The sequence below is a fragment of the Callithrix jacchus genome, chromosome 1 (genome assembly GCF_049354715.1).
Source record: "Callithrix jacchus isolate 240 chromosome 1, calJac240_pri, whole genome shotgun sequence".
NCBI lineage: Eukaryota > Metazoa > Chordata > Mammalia > Primates > Cebidae > Callithrix > Callithrix jacchus.
In genome coordinates, this window is record NC_133502.1 from 125,993,246 (window position 1) to 126,009,529 (window position 16,284).

The 16,284-nt window shown below is 42.5% G+C and overlaps 1 protein-coding gene and 1 pseudogene across 2 annotated transcripts; both read right to left on the reverse strand.

Annotated features, from left to right (window-relative positions):
* Positions 1–230: 230 nt before the first annotated feature.
* LOC100412650 (small ribosomal subunit protein eS6) lies at positions 231–4,300 on the reverse strand. The gene is made up of 6 exons (XM_035306616.3): positions 4,254–4,300; positions 3,572–3,703; positions 2,756–2,966; positions 2,407–2,553; positions 472–629; positions 231–362 (listed from the first exon to the last, which is right to left on the reverse strand). The coding sequence occupies exons 1-6, from the start codon at positions 4,257–4,259 to the stop codon at positions 267–269; spliced, it is 750 nt and encodes a 249-aa protein (XP_035162507.1). The 5' UTR covers positions 4,260–4,300; the 3' UTR covers positions 231–266.
* A 6,828-nt stretch (positions 4,301–11,128) lies between these two features.
* Positions 11,129–14,716, reverse strand: LOC100413370 (large ribosomal subunit protein P1 pseudogene; annotated as a pseudogene). The gene has a single exon (XR_013534499.1). The product of XR_013534499.1 is annotated as a large ribosomal subunit protein P1 pseudogene (transcript).
* Positions 14,717–16,284: the final 1,568 nt, after the last annotated feature.

Below are 16,284 nucleotides of genomic sequence, written 5' to 3' on the forward strand. Positions count from 1 at the left end.
TTCATGCCTTTCTGAAGATGCAAGCTGTCTTCTGCTGAGATCCCTTCCTGTGCCACCCATCCCCTGAAAAGAACCCCTTTACCGTGACCTTGTCTTCTGCTGCCACACAACACGTCTGATTTTATCCACCACTGGATTACTATATACACATCCCCATTTTCTATGACCGAACTTGCCCTCTCTTCATTTATGTCGTTTTCTATCAGCAATGAAAAATCTAAACAGAGAGGTGAGTCTGATATTATTTATTTGTTACTCAAAAAATCTTATTTCTGACTGGATTCAGACTTAGAAGTAGAAGCTCGCAGAGACGAAAGTCTGCGTCTCTTCGCAATTTGTTCCTGGCGCTTCTCTTTAGCCTCCTAAACAAAACAAAACAAACCAGCATATAATTAAGACCTTTCTGGGGTAAAGGTGCAAATCCAAAGCCAGGCCAAACTCCTCCCCCGCCTCAAATCATCTTAGACTAACCTTCATTCTCTTGGCCAAAAGTTTAGCATATTCTGCGGCCTCTTCCTTGTTTTTCTTAGTACGCTGCTTCTTCAGAGCAATACGCCGCCGTTTGTGCTGCAGGACACGTGGAGTAACAAGACGCTGAATCTTGGGTGCTTTGGTCCTAGGTTTCTTACCTAAAAATTCAAAGGACTCAGTAATTTCAGTATTTGTTTTGTTAGAATCCACATCTACTTTAAAAACATCAGAAATGAATGTAAGCTTTCATTGAGTTAACAATCTATGAAAACCTGTATGAGGCCTTTAAAATCAAATGACAACTATTCTAAAATACTTTTTGACCCTCCAGACATGTAGAAGATGGATTAAAACTGAAGTCCTGAAAAATAACCAGGCTTTTACTGCCTGCCAGCTTAAATGCATAATTAACTTGTCTGTGAAAACCACTTCACACATTATCTATGTGATCATCCTGCCATACTTTTAAGTGTAGGTTTGATGTAAGCTTGCATCTCTATTTTCCTTGACAATTCCTCCCAATTTTGGGGCAACAATTAACATCAGATTATGTGGCCTGTTGTTAAAATATGTTCAGTAATCTGATCTGTACTCCAAAACTGCTGATGCATTACAGATCTGCATTGGAGCATAAGCCTTTTCAGATGTATTCATTTCAGGACATTTTGTGGGAGTTAATTGCCTTAGGTTAAATGCTCAGATTGTCCAGGTTCTAAAATGTTAAGACTCCTACTATAAGAACCATCTTAAAAATACCCATGGCCGGGCGCGGTGGCTCAAGCCTGTAATCCCAGCACTTTGGGAGGCCGAGGCGGGTGGATCACGAGGTCAAGGGATTGAGACCATCCTGGTCAACATGGTGAAACCCCATCTCTACTAAAAATAGAAAAAATTAGCTGGGCATGGTGGTGCGTGCCTGTAATCCCAGCTACTCGGGAGGCTGAGGCAGGAGAATTGCCTGAACCCAGGAGGCGGAGGTTGCGGTGAGTCAAGATAGAGCCATTGCACTCCAGCCTGGGTAACAAGAACGAAACTCCGTCTCAAAAAAAAAACCCATTAACTAGACCATGCTTTTAGTATACTGTTTATTTCCAGGGCTGTGATTATGGGCAACTGCCACCTATTTGTCAATCACTTTTTGTTTTTTTTGCAATGTCAGAAGGTAGTAATTTGTCTTACTGTAATCTCATCACCTGAAACAGTACCTGGTGCTCAAATAACTGTAGTTAGTGACTTAACAGGCATGTACTATGTATGTCACCTACAGGTGCTAAGTCACATCAGTCCTGAAAACCAAAGTCCAGAGAAATTCTTTCAGATTTTGTAAGAAAAACCAACCCTGACTGACATGCTATTTACTATTTAACATAAATATTCCCAAATTTCACTACAGAAATACTAATGTTATTTGAGGTCCTCACTAGTATGTTACCTAATACATGGACACAACAAGTTCTTAAAAGGTAAAGTACCAAAATCCCAAATTCCTGCTCTGTAGTATTTTGAGTAAGGTTTCTAATTCTCACAACTAGTTTTATCCATATCCTACAGATTAAACAGGAGAAGTTTAAAGCAACTTCTTTTGTAAGCCAAAACATGGTTTAGGGGTAGGTGTGATGGCGCACTCCCATAAACCCAGCACTCTGGGAGGCCAAGGTGGGAGGATAACTTGAGCTCAAGGGTTCAAGACCGGCCTAGGCAACACAGTGTGATCTCATCTCCTAAATATTAATATTACTGCACTCTGCAAGGCACTAGATATAATAACCAAGGATTACTATCAATTGGGTATCTGGCCACCCCCCAAAAATTATTTGTAAAAACTCAGACTCCAGTTGAATAGTGCCAAAGGCACACATTTTATCTTCTGATACGCACACAAAATGCTACTGACAAATCACCAAAATTAAGCCCTAATTGTATCATCCCTCCTACCTTCTTTGTTTAAGGGCTTTCTTACAACATATTGGCGGACGTCATCTTCTTTAGAGAGATTGAAAAGTTTGCGGATTCTGCTAGCTCTTTTAGGCCCCAGGCGACGAGGCACGGTGGTATCAGTTAGTCCAGGAATATCCTTCTCTCCTTAGAAGAGATAATTGAACAGATTTCAATTCAGTAACTTCCTTATACTTAAGAATCCTAAATCATAAACCAATGTTTAATGTTGAGTTGATGGGAAAGAAACAAATCCGTTGGTCTAAGCCTGGATACTGCAAACGAATAGGCATTTGGACAACGGCTTTAATTCAATTTCAACAAAATGGAATACAAGTATAACCCTCACCTTTTTTTACAATAACCAAGTTGAGAACGCTCAGATTAGCATCCACAATGCAACCACGAACTGATTTTCTCTTTCTTTCTCCAGTTCTCCTTGGTCTGTAACAGGAATGCCCCTTACTCAGTAGCAGGCGGACACGGCCATGGGTCAAGACACCCTGCTTCATAGGGAAACCTTGTTTGTCATTCCCACCACTGATTCGGACCACATAACCCTGCAAGAGCATACAATGAATGACACATTTACTATTTCTATTCCAAAATTATACAGTACAGGATTGTGACCTCTGTGAACCACACCTATTATTTGAGAAACTATAATTCATTAAGACCAATTTGAACTTAATAAGCACACGTTTTCTGTCATCAGTAAGTTTTCTCTACATTTCCAACTTGTCAAGGTCAATTATCAAATGTCTTTCATTCAAGTCGCATTTACAACCCATATTTTAGTAGAGATAACAGCACTAAGATAAAGTTAGATAAACTAAGATAAAGTAAAATATCAAAGAGCAACAAACACATAAGATACAACCCATCTTGGCACTTTGGGGATTACCAGGACAGCTATGTGACATCTGCCGAATGAATAAGGCAGGGTAAGAATTATGTTGATGGAAACTTTACACCTATTTTACGACTTACTCTACATTACCCCTCCAAGGTAATAGGACCACTTTATAGAGTGACATTCGGAGATAACTTACCAAAGTCAGAAGCCAGAACCCGGAGTCTGAACCCCGTTCCAAATACCAATTACCAATGGCGTTTAAGATGTCTGAGTTAAAACACCCGCAACAAGCTGACTGTCAAGTTTTACCTTCCATTCTTCACCCAGAGCGTCAGCGGCAACTTCTGTCGCCATACGCTTCTCATAAAAAGTACGAAGTTTGCGTTCATCGTCCACTTCAATGAGTTTCTGGCAGCCAGTGGCTGGGAAGGAGATGTTCAGCTAAGGATTAAGAGGAGGAAAATAGCTTAGGAAACTACGTACACAGGTATTTGTAGAGCCACCTACAAAGTTAATTCGACCGCAAAAAGCATTTCATGTTGCCTTCACACAAGCAGGAAATATCAGATGCCCACGGTACCAAGTATCAGTCAACAAACGCCGCACTCAAGAGGGCACGTTTTCCCCTCAAGCCCTGCCGAATGACTCTGGAGGCAAGGGCGCTCGCAGCCGCTCATCGGCTGGAAGCAAGAAAGCCGGGTCAAGAGCCGCACCACAGGCCTGCCGCAAATCAGGCAGCCCACCGCCTCGGTCCCGGCAGGGCGCGGGGACGTCACCATGGCGCTCCCGACCCGCGGCGGCTACAGCCGCAATCGCCCGCCATCCGCTCCACCGAAAAGTTCCATGCCCCAGAAAGGCGAGCCTTCTCCTACTTGAGACCCTTCTCCATCTAAAGCCAGGATCTTCCAGTGCTGAGGCTGAGGCAACGCCACGTTCTGGGACTCGATGCCCGCTGCTCAAACCCAATCCAACGCCAGCCACCACCACCTACCTTCATCTTGAAACAGCTATGCGCCTTCCAGGCGCCACGGAAAAGAGGGCCAACTTCCGCTTAGCGCATGTCACATAGGGGTTTTCAGCTCTCGCGAGATGAGCAGATGTACGGGATAGCGGAAGAGAGCACTGGTGGGCGGCACTTCCTGGGTCGAGGTTAACCAGGTCTTGGGAGGTGAAGCTGGTTGGATTTTGGTATGAGGCAGTGACTAGAAGTGGTGGTCTGGTGAGGCAAGCCTGCGTGAATTCTGAGGGTTAGCCCCTTCCCTGTCTAATCTTGTCCACTCTCCCTGGGTTTTGGAGCTGGGCGCCAGCGGAGCCCCACTTCGGTCCCGGACACTGTGATTCTGATGATACGAAAATAGGAGGGCAAGGTCGGGCGCGGTGGCTCGCGCCTATAATCCCAGTATTTTGGGAAGCCGAGGCGGGAGGATCACCCTAGTTCACGAGTTCGAAACCAGCCTGGCCAACATGGCGAAATCCCGTCTCTACTAAAATCATAAAAATTAGCCGGGCGTGGTGGCGGGCACCTGTAGACGCAGCTACTAGGGAAGCTGAGGCACGAAAATCGCTTGAGCCCGGGAGGCTGCGCTTGCAGTGAGCCAATATCGCGCACCTGCACTACAGCCCAGGTAGGCTACAGACCAAGACTCCGTGCCAAATAAAAAGGTTCGAGTTCGAGATCAAGTAAACAAGAATAATTTTTACTTTCGTGGCCGGGCGCGGTGGCTCAAGCCTGTAATCCCAGCACTTTGGGAGGCCGAGGCGGGTGGATCACGAGGTCAAGAGATCTAGACTCTCATCCTGGTCAACATGGTGAAACCCCGTCTCTACTAAAAATACAAAAAGTTAGCTGGGCATGGTGGCGCGTGCCTGTAATCCCAGCTACTCAGGAGGCTGAGGCAATAGAATTGCCTGAACCCAGGAGGCAGAGGTTGCGTTGAGCCGAGTTCTCGCCATTGTACTCCAGGCTGGGTAACAAGAGCGAAACTCTGTCTCAAAAAAAAAAAAAATTTTTTTTTTACTTTCCAAAATTATCATATACCATCTTCCTACTTCTGTATCACAAAGTTTGAGTTTAGGACTCTTTTATGTTCAAAGTTGAAGGATTCCACTGACTTACCTTTGATCATCTCACATTAATTCGTTGAATCTTGGTGAAATGATGCTTTTTAAAATCTGAGTACTGTATGTCATTTTTTGGTTGAGGTGAAATTGGCATAACCAGTCATTTTAAAGTGAACAATTCAGTGGCATCTAGTACATTCACAGTGCTGTACAATTACTATCTCCATCTAGTTCCAAAACATTTTCATCATCCTAAAAGAAAACCCTATAACCCATTAAACAGTTGACCCCCTTCCCCATTTCCACCAGGCCCTGGCAACCACCAATCTGTGTTCTGTCTCAGTGGATGTACCTATTTCATAAAAATGTAGTCATACAATATTGACCTTTTGTGTCTGTCTTCTAATCTTTTCAGTCGCAGTGTGTATCAGTACTTCACCCCTTTTATGGCTCAATAATATTCTAATGTAGGTATAGACTGCTACTCATCCATCAATAGATATTTGGGTTGTTTCCACCTAAGTTCTTCTGTGTTTGAGTACTTGTTTTCAGTTATTTTGGAGATATATACCTAAGAGTGAAATTGCTGGGTCTTAAAGTAATGCTATTCTCAACTCAAGGAGAAACTGTGAAACTATTCCACATTAGCTGAACCATTTTGCATTCCCACCAGCAATGTATGAGGTTCTCCACATTATGGCCAACGCTTTTTTTTTATTAGTTTTTAAAAATTTTATTGTAGAGACAAGATGGCAAGATCCTGTTCATCTGGAACTCTTGGCCTCCAGCATCCTCCCACCTCAGCCTCTGAAGTAGTTGGGACTCATTATGGTTAGATTTGCATTTCAGTAGTGACTAATGATGTTGAGCATGTTTTAATATGTTTGTTGGCCATTTGTACATCTTAGAGATATACCTGTCCAAGCTCTTAGCTCCCCGTTTTTTTTGCTTAATTATTTTTATTGTAGTAGTGGGAGTAAATTAATGTGACCCAAAGAGTAAAGTTTAGAACTATGGGCTGGGCGCGGTGGCTCAAGCCTGTAATCCCAGCACTTTGGGAGGCCGAGGCGGGTGGATCATGAGGTCAACAGATCGAGACCATCCTGGTCAACATCGTGAAACCCCGGCTCTACTAAAAAATACGAAAAATTAGCTGGGCATGGTGGCGCGTGCCTGTAATCCCAGCTACTCAGGAGGCTGAGGCAGGAGAATTGCCTGAACCGAGGAGGCGGAGGTTGCGGTGAGCCGAGATCGAGCCATTGTACTCCAGCCTGGGTAACAAGAGCGAAACTGCGTCTCAAAAAAAAAAAAAAAGAGAACTATGTACTACGTTTCTTTTTTTTTTTCCTTTTAAAAATATGTTAGGTTGGCCAAGCACAGTGGTTTACACCAATAATCCAAGTGCTTGAGAAGGCTGAGGTGGGAGGATCTCCTTCATCAGCTTCCTGAGTAGCTGGGACTATAGGCATAAACCACAATGCCTGGCTAATTTTTGTATTTTTACTAGAGACGGGGTTTCACCACGTTGGCCAGGCTGTTCTCAAACTCCTGGCCTCAAGTGGTCTGCCTCCCAATGTGCTGGGATTACAGGATTGAGCCACTGCACCCTGCTGGTCTTCTAATTTTTAAACATCTGGTTTCTCTTCAACCATAGGCAGTTTCTCATTTGTAATCTGTTCTGTATAGTTTGTATAAGCTGCATTCAGCAAGTGTGCTGAAGAAGACCACTGGCCTTGTGGGATTGGCTGTATGTGAGAATCCACAAGAGGCTAAGAATATTATACACAAAGATTTTTTTTTTAATGTTCTTGAGCAAATCCCTAAAAATGCAGCTTATAGAAAGCTGCATTTTTTTTTTTCCGTAGAGATATGGTCACCATATGTTGCCCAGGCTGGTTGAACTCCTGGCCTCAAGTGATCTTCCTGTCTCAGCCTCCCAAAGCATTTGTCCATTTAAAAATTGGGTTGTCTCATTGCCATTGAGTTGTAACACTCTTATTTCATGTATAGATTCAGGACACTAAACTCTTATTAGATATGTGATGTGCAAATATTTTCTCCCATTCTGTAGCTTTTTCACTTTCTTAATAAAGTTTTTAATTTTTAAGTCCAATTTATATAATTTTTAAAATTGTTGTTGGTTATGCTTTGTTTTCACCTAAAAATACATTGCCAAATTCAATGTCATAAAGTTTACCCTTATGTTTTAAAATCTAATCTTAAAGACTTACTCTATGTTATGGTCTTAGTTCTTATATTTAGGTTGTTGATCTATTTTAAGTTTATTTTTAAATATGGTGTGAGGCAGGGAGTCCAGCTTAATTATTTTACAGGTGGATATCCAGTTGTTCTAGCACTATTTGTTGAAGAAGACTATTCTTCTCTCATGGAATGGTCTTGTCACTCTTGTTGAAAATTAATTGCCATAGATGTATAGGTTTATTTCTGGACTCTCACTTCTATTTCCTTGGTCCACGTGTCTATCCTTATGCCAGTGCTACATGTTTTGATTACTGTAGCTTTGTAGCAAGTGTCAAATTAGGGAAGTAAAAGTACTCCAACTTTGTTCTTTTTCAAGATGGGTTTAGTTCTTAAGGATTCCTTTCAATGCCACATGAATTTTAGGATCAGCTTGTTCATTTATGCAAAACATGCCATTGGAATTTTGATGGGGATTGCATTTAATCTGTAGATCAATTTATGGAGTACTGCCATCTTTATAATAAGTCTTCCAACTCATCCACACAAAATGTCTTCTTATATGTATGTGCTATATAACAAAGTTTTGGTCATTACATACAGCATTGGTCCCATAAGATATGGAACTGGGGCTAGCTGTGGTGGCTCATGCCTGAAATCCTAACACTTTGAGAGGCCAAGGTGGGCGGATCACCTGAGATCGGGAGTTTGACACCAGCCTGACCAACATAGAGAAACCCCCATCTCTACTAAAAATACAAAATTAGCCGGGTTTGGTGGCTCGTGCCTATAATTGTAGCTACTCAGGAGGCTGAAGCAGGAAAATCGCTTGAACCTAGAAGGTGGAGGTTGTGGTGAGCCAATATCACACCATTGCACTCCAGCCAGGGCAACAAGAGCAAAACTCAATCTTTAAAAAAAAAAAAATGGAACTGGAAAATTTCCATCACCTAGTGACACCATGATGATCCTGACCCCATCTAGGCCTGAATTAATGTGTGGTGTGTCTTAGTTTTTGACAAAAAAAAATTATTATTTTTTTTTTGATGGAGTTTTGCTCTTGTTACCCAGGCTGGACTGCAATGGCACGATCTTGGCTCACCGCAACCTCCGCCTCCTGGGTTCAGGCAATTCTCCTGCCTCAGCCTCCTGAGTAGCTGGGATTACAGACACGCGCCACCGTGGCCAGCTAATTTTTTGTATTTTTAGTAGAGACGGGGTTTCACCATGTTGACCAGGATGGTCTCGATCTCTTGACCTCGTGATCCACCCGCCTCGGCCTCCCAAAGTGCTGGGATTACAGGCGTGAGCCACTGCGCCCGGCCAAAAATGTTAAAAAAGTAACAAAGAAAGAATAAAGTCTATAGGATTAAGATACAAAGAAAGAAAATATTTTTGTATAGCTGTACAAATGTTTGTGTTTTAAGCTAATTGCTAATACGAAAGAGTCAAAATGGTTTTCAAAAATTAAGGTTAATAAAATTAAAAAGGTAGAAGAAGCTAAGGTTAATTTATTATTTAACAAAATATTTTGTATAAATTTAGTGCAGTTTAGGGATACACTGTTTATAAAGCATACAGTATTATACAGTAATGTTCTAGGCCTTCATATTCACTCACCACTCACTCACTCACTGGCTCACTCTCACTTGTAGCAACTTCTGGTGGTACAAACTCTATTCATGGTAAATGCCTTATGCAGTTTTACTATTTTAAATCTTTTATACCATATTTTAAAGCTGTATTTTTTATATTTAGATAGACAAATACCATTGTGTTACAGTTGTCTACAGTATTCAGTATAGTAACATACTGTACAGGTTTGTAGCCTAGGAGCAATAGGCTATACCACAGAGCCCAGGAGTATAGTAGGCTGTGTACCGTTTAGGTTAGAGTATGTGTACACTCTGATATCCACACAATGATGAAATCATGTAACAATGCATTTCTCAGAATATGTATTCCTATCATTAAGTCATGCAAGAGTGTATTTAGGTCTTTGATTTCTCTCTCTCTCTTTTTTCTTTTTTTTTTTTTTTTGTGTGAGATGGAGTCTCGCTCTTTTGCCCAGGCTGGAGTGTAATGGCATTATCTCAGCTCACTCCACCCGCGTTCAAACGATTCTCCAGTCTCAGCCTCCTGAGTAGCTGGGATCACTGGTGCCTGCCACCACACCTGGCTAATTTTTGCATTTTTAGTCGAAATGAGGTTTCACCATGTTGATCAGACTGCTCTTGAACTGACCTCGTGATTCCCCCCTCCTTGGCCTCCCAAAGTGCTGGGATTACAGGTGTGAGCCACCACGCCCAGCCATAGGTCTTTGATTTCTTTCAGCATTGTTTTGGTTTTCAGTGTGCAAGTCTTTCACCTTGTCAGTTAGTATTATTCCTAGATATTTTATTATTTTGCATTCTATTGTAAGTGAAATTGTTTTCTTAATTTCCTTTTCAGATTGTTTGTTGCTGGTATATAGAAATAACTGATTTTAGCATGTTGATCGTAACACTAAAACTTTGCTAAATTTATTAGCTCTACTAATTTTCTTATGGGTTATTTGGGATTTCCTACATATGGGATCATGTCATCTTCAACTAAAGATAATTTGACTTGTTTCTGTCCAATTAGTATGCCCTTTATTTATTTGTGTTGTGCAGTAGTTCTGTCTAGAACTTCCATTACATCATTGATATTGAAGACATGTAGCAGAGAACCCTTGTTCTTAGGAGATACATGCTGAAGTATTTATAGAAAAATATTATGGTGTTTGTGATTTACCTTTTTTTTTGAGACGGAGTCTCACTCTCTCGCCCAGGCTGGAGGGCAGTGGCACAATCTTGGCTCACTGCAACCTTCTCCTCCTGGGTTGAAGCGATTCTCCTGCCTCAGCCTCCCGAGTGGCTGGGACTGCAGGCATGCACCACCACGCCCGGCTAATTTTTTTGTATTTTTAATAGAGATGGGTTTCACCATGTTGGCCAGGCTTGTCTTGAACTCCTGACCTCAGATGACTCACCTGCCTTGGCCTCCCAAAGTGCTGGGATTACAGGTGATTTACTTTCAAATAGTCCCAGAGAAAAAGTACATGTGGAAAGAGAATGTGAAAGCAAAGAGAAAAAAATATTAACAAATTGTGAATTTTGTGAAGGGCATAAGCTGTTCATTGTATTATTTTTTCAACTTTTTTTTTATCTGAAATTTTTTAAAGTAAAAAATTAAGAAATGAAGATTTAAGAGGTGGACTAGATAGAACTTTATAACTAATAGGAAGTAGGAATGGAGAGAGAATGCAAAATTCAGAATGACAACTACATTTCTTGCTTATTGTAGTGGTGCTATCAGCGAGATAAGGAAGAGAGGCATGTAGAGAGCAATGAGTGTTGCTTTGTGTAATGGCACAAATGTTAAAAAATAATAAAAATAAAATGAGAGTGCTGCTTTGGACACACTAAATGTGAAGTGGCAACGTGATAAGTGGAGAAGTCCAGTAGACTGTTGGGTATATAGATGTGAAAGTTCAGTGTTTGACACAGTGAGAAAGGTGGGCTCTGAGTAAGGGCCTATATTAGTTTTCTGGGGTTGCCATAAAAACATACCACAGACTGGGTAAGTTAACCAACAGAAATTTATTTATTTATTTATGAATGAGACAGAGTCTCACTCTGTCACCCCGGCTGGAATGCAGAGGTCTAATCTTGGCTCACTGCAACCTCTACCTCCTGGGTTCAAGCAGTTCTCCTGCCTTAGCCCTCCAAGTAGCTGGGACTACAGGCACGTGTCACCATGCCCAGCTAATTTTTGTATTTTTTTTAGGAGAGATGGGGTTTCACCTTCACCACATTGGCCAGGCTGCCCTTGAACTCCTGACCTCAAGTGATCTACCTCCCTCAACCTCCCAAAGCCCTGGGATTACAGGCATAAGCCACTGTATCCGACCAGAAATTAATTTTCTTACAGTTCTGAAGGCCAGAAGTCCAAGGTCAAGACGTCAGCAGGGTTGCTTTCTTCTGAGGCTCTCTCCTTGGTTTATAGGCTGCCATCTGCTCTCTGTCTTTCCTCTGTGTCTATCGTAATCTCTTCTTATAAGGACACCAGTCATTGGATTAATACCCACCCTGGTGACCTCATTTTAACTTAATTACTTCTTTAAAAACCCTATCTCCAATTACAGTCACATTCTGAGGTACCGAGGGTTAGGACTTCATACACATTTTAAGGGGGACACATTTCAGACTATCATAACAGGGCCTGAAGGCAGAATCTTTCAGCCACGCAGATCCAGACTAAACAGAATCACCTTTCTGTATTCAGTAGCATTAAATTAGTGATCCCAGCACTTTGGGAGGTTGAGGTGGGAGGATTGCTTGAGCCAGGAGTTCAAGACCAGCATAGGCAACATATGCTGGCCTTTTTGCAAGGCCTCGTCCCTGCAAAAAACTTAAAAAAAAAATTAGCCTGGCGTGGTGGTGCTTACTTACCATCTCAACTACTTGGGTCCCAGTTTCTCAAAAGGCTGCATTGGGAGGATCACATGAGGCCAGGAAGTTGAGGCTGCAGTGAGCCATGATCATACTACTACATTCCAGCCTGGGTGACACAGTGAGACCCTGTCTCAAAAAATAAAAATAGAGTAATCCTAAAAACAATTAGTTTAGGTAAATTTACCCCTAACTTACTGGTAACTATGAGTTTTTCAAGTGTTTTGGGGAACAGGAATATTTTCTAAGGGAGGTAGAAATAGAAAAGAAGAGTAAATCAAGAGCTGAATGTAGGAAAATTCCTTGGCATTATTTTTGCAACTATATCCAGTAGCAAGAATTACAATAGATTTCTCACCCCTTAGGTCAGGGACAAAGGAATGTTTTTGCAAAGTTGCAGAAAATAAAATCTGGCATATATTTATTAAAAACTTGGTAGGTAGGAAGAAGAGGGGAGGTCAGAAGAAGTGCAAGAATAAATCTATTTTTTTAATCAGATCAAGTCTCTGTATCAAGGCACTATATATATTCTTTTGGTCACATGTATTCTTCATAGTTATGTGATGTTGGGCAATTTATTCCCCTCTTAGTCTCCCCATCTGTAAGATGAAGATAATACCTTCTTCATAGACTTCTTGTCAGGAATTAACTAATACATGATAAAAGGTAAACAGTTCTTGGTATATAGTAGACTCTCAATAAATGTGAACTACCTCATCATCACTACCACCACCATCCTCATCATCATGTCATGTCATGCCAGCACCTCTGACTTTGCTCATGTGGTTCTCACTTTGACCAGTGCCTTCTTTTCTCTGCTCCATCTGCTTAGCTTAAGTTGTGCTACTTCTGAGATTTTTTTCCTGGGAATTCCTACCCAAGCAGACCTTGCTGCAAGACTGAAGCCTGAACCTGGTGCTAGGTGTTCTGGATTCATTCAAATGGCGGACAGCCCTCGGGAGAGCCCTCAACAACATCCTTCAAAAAATCTATGCTGAGCACTGCTTTATGTCAGCACAAGGCTAGCAGCAGGAGATACAGAGATGAAGGGTGATGGCCCTTGCTTCCAAGGAATTTTTCATATTCTGGAAAAAGAAACATATAAGCAGATAAAGAGATATAACAGAGGTATTTAAAAGGTACTGTAATACAGCAAAAGGCAGAAATAATCTAAATGTCTGGATCATCTTCCATCAGCCTAAAAATAGGCTGACTATTTTCTATGATTTTGTTCGTTTGTTTTTTGCTTTTTGATGGAGTTTCACTATGTTGCCCAGGCTGGAGTGCAGTGGCACCATCTTGGCTCACTGCAACCTCTGCCTCCCGAGTAGCTGGGACTACAGGCACCTGCCACCATACCTTGGTGATTTTTGTATTTTTAGTAGAGATAGATGCGGTTTCACCACGTTAGGCAGGCTGGTCTCAAACTCCTGACCTCAAGCAGTCTGTGTGCCTCAGCCTCGCAAAGTGTTGGGATTACAGACATGAGCCACCATGCCCTACCTGCATTTATGATTTTGATAAATACTGCTACATTGCTCTCCATAGGATTGTTCCAATTTATACCGCAAATAACAACGTATGAGAGTGCCTGAGGCCGGGTGCGGTTGCTCACGCCTGTAATCCCAGCACTTTGGGAGGCCGAGGTGGGCGGATCACCTGAGGTCAGGAGTTCAAGACCAGCCTGGCCAACATGGTGAAACCCCTTGGCTTAAAAAAAAAAAAAAAAAAAAGTGCCTGATGCCCTAAAGCCTTGCTAAATGCTGCCAAACTTTGGGATTTTGTCAGTCAGAGGAAAACCATGTTATTTCAATGTAGTTTTTTTTTTTTTCGAGACAGTCTCGCTCCATTGCCAGGCACCAGGCTGGAGTGCAGTGCTGCGATCTTGGCTCACTGCAACCTCCGCCTCCCAGGTTCAAGCAATTCTCCTGCCTCAGCCTCCAGAGTAGCTGGGAATACAGGTGTGTGCCACCGCGCCCAGCTAATTTTTGTATTTTTAGTAGAGACAGGGTTTCACCATGTTGGCCAAGATGGTCTCCATCTCTTGATCTCGTGATCTGCCCGCCTTAGACTCCCGAAGTGCTGGGATTACAAGCGTGAGCAACCACGCCCGGCTTCAATGTAGTTTTAGTTTATAACTTTGTTATTGTGAATTAAGCATCTTGTCAAAAATTTTTCTGTTCTGTCTTTTACTCATTTTTTTTTTAATTCAGCTTTTTATTGAACACATTATAAAAGAGGTTTAGTCAAAAAGACCAAAGCCCATGTCATCATCAGATTCCTCGGATTCTTCTTTCTTTGCTTCCACTTTCTTCTCCTCAGCTGGAGCAGCAGCAGTGGAGGGGGCAGGACCTCCTGCTGGTGCAGCATCAGCTGCTGGAGCAGGCCCACCAGCCCCTACATTGCAGATGAAGCTCCCAATGTTGACGTTGGCCAGGGCCTTTGCAAACAAGCCAGGCCAGAAAGGTTCAACATTTACACCGGCTGCTTTAATGAGGGCATTGATCTTATCCTCCGTGACGGTCACCTCATCGTCGTGCAGAATGAGGGCTGAGTAGATCCAGGCGAGCTCGGAGACGGAGGCCATGGTGCGGGTGAGTGTGAGGCTAGCGCTGCCGGACGCGGTGCTAGTCGCCGGATGAAGTGAGGGCCTCACCCTAGTACGGCCTTAGCTTCCTCGGAAGAACCGAGCACCTTGGCGGCAGCTGAGGAAAGGAGCTACTCATTGTTTTTTTCTATTGGATTGTTAGTACTCGGTATGTAAGACAAATTAGTCCTGCATAAAAATTCCACATTTTCCCCAATATGTCTCTTCTTTCCTTCATAATTATGTTAAAATATAATTCACATACTATACAATTCACCCACTTAGAGTGCAAAATTTAATAATGTGAAATATATCTCAGAGTTGTGCAACTATCACTACAATCTAACTTTAGAACATTTTCATCACCCCATAAGGAAACTTTGTGCTCATTAATAGTCATTTTCCATCCCTATTTCCTCAAGTCCCCCCTCCCCACTCCAACCCATCTGCCCAATCCCAGCCCTAAGTAACCACTAATTCTACCTATATAGATTGGCCTATTCTGAGGCCGGAGTGGTGGCTCAGGCTGTAATCCCAGAACTTTGGGAGGCCGAGGTGGGAGGATCATCTGAAGTCAGGACTTCAAGACAGCCTGGCCAACACGGTGAAACCCCATCTCTACTAAAAATACAAAAATTAGCCAGGTGCGGTGGCACATTCCTGTAGTCCCAGCCACTGGGGAGTCTGAGGCAGGAGAATCTCTTGAACCTGGGAGGCAGAGGTTGTGTGGAGCTGAGATCACAACACTGCACTCTAGCCTGGGCAACAGAACGAGACTCTGTCTCAAAATAATAATAATTAAAAAAAGATTGGCCTGACCCATCCTAGACATTTCATATAAATGGCATCAGATAATATGTAATCTTTGGCAACTCAGTTCTTTCACTTTGTTTGGTTATTTCTTAAATCTCTTCTAGTTAGAATTTTGTCCCCACTGAAACTATTCTTTAAAAAGTCATTTACTATATCTGTCTTGCATTCTTTTGTTTTTCTGTCTATCTCATTAGCTGTACTGTCTGAATCTTCCTTGCTAGTTCCTCTTCCTCTTTCCTGTTGGCATGGGAGTCTCCAGGACAGTCCTTGCTCCTCTTTTCTATCTGTCCCTCATCTAGTCCCTTGGTGATGGAGAGACTACTAGCTTTCTGTAAAAGTCTGCTATAGAATTTTGCTTCCAGGAATATGTCATAGACATACTTTCCCTATTCTTTGTATTAGTCCATTTTGTGTCGCCATAAAGGAGTAGCTGAGGCTGGGTAATTTATAAAGGAAAAAGGTTTATTTGGCGCACAGTTCTACAGGCTGTACAAGAAGCCCAGTGCCAGTGTGTGCTTCTGGTGAGGACTCAGGAAGCTTTTACTCATAGCAGGAGATTAAAGAGGGAGCAGATGTGACACATGGAAAGAGAAGGAACAAAAGGGATGCCTGCTCTTTTAAACAACTGACTCTCGGCTGGGAACCGTGGCTCAACCCTATAATCCCAGCACTTTGGGAGGCTGAGGCCAGTGAATCACTTGAGGTCAGGAATTTGAGACCAGCCTGGCCAACATGGTGAAGCCCATCTCTACTACAAATACAAAAATTAGCTGGATGTGGTGTCGCACACCTGTAGTCCTAGCCACTCAGAAGATTAAAGTGGAAGAATCACTTGAACCCAGGAGGTGGAGGATGCAGTGAGCTGACAACAGCCACTGCTCTCCAGC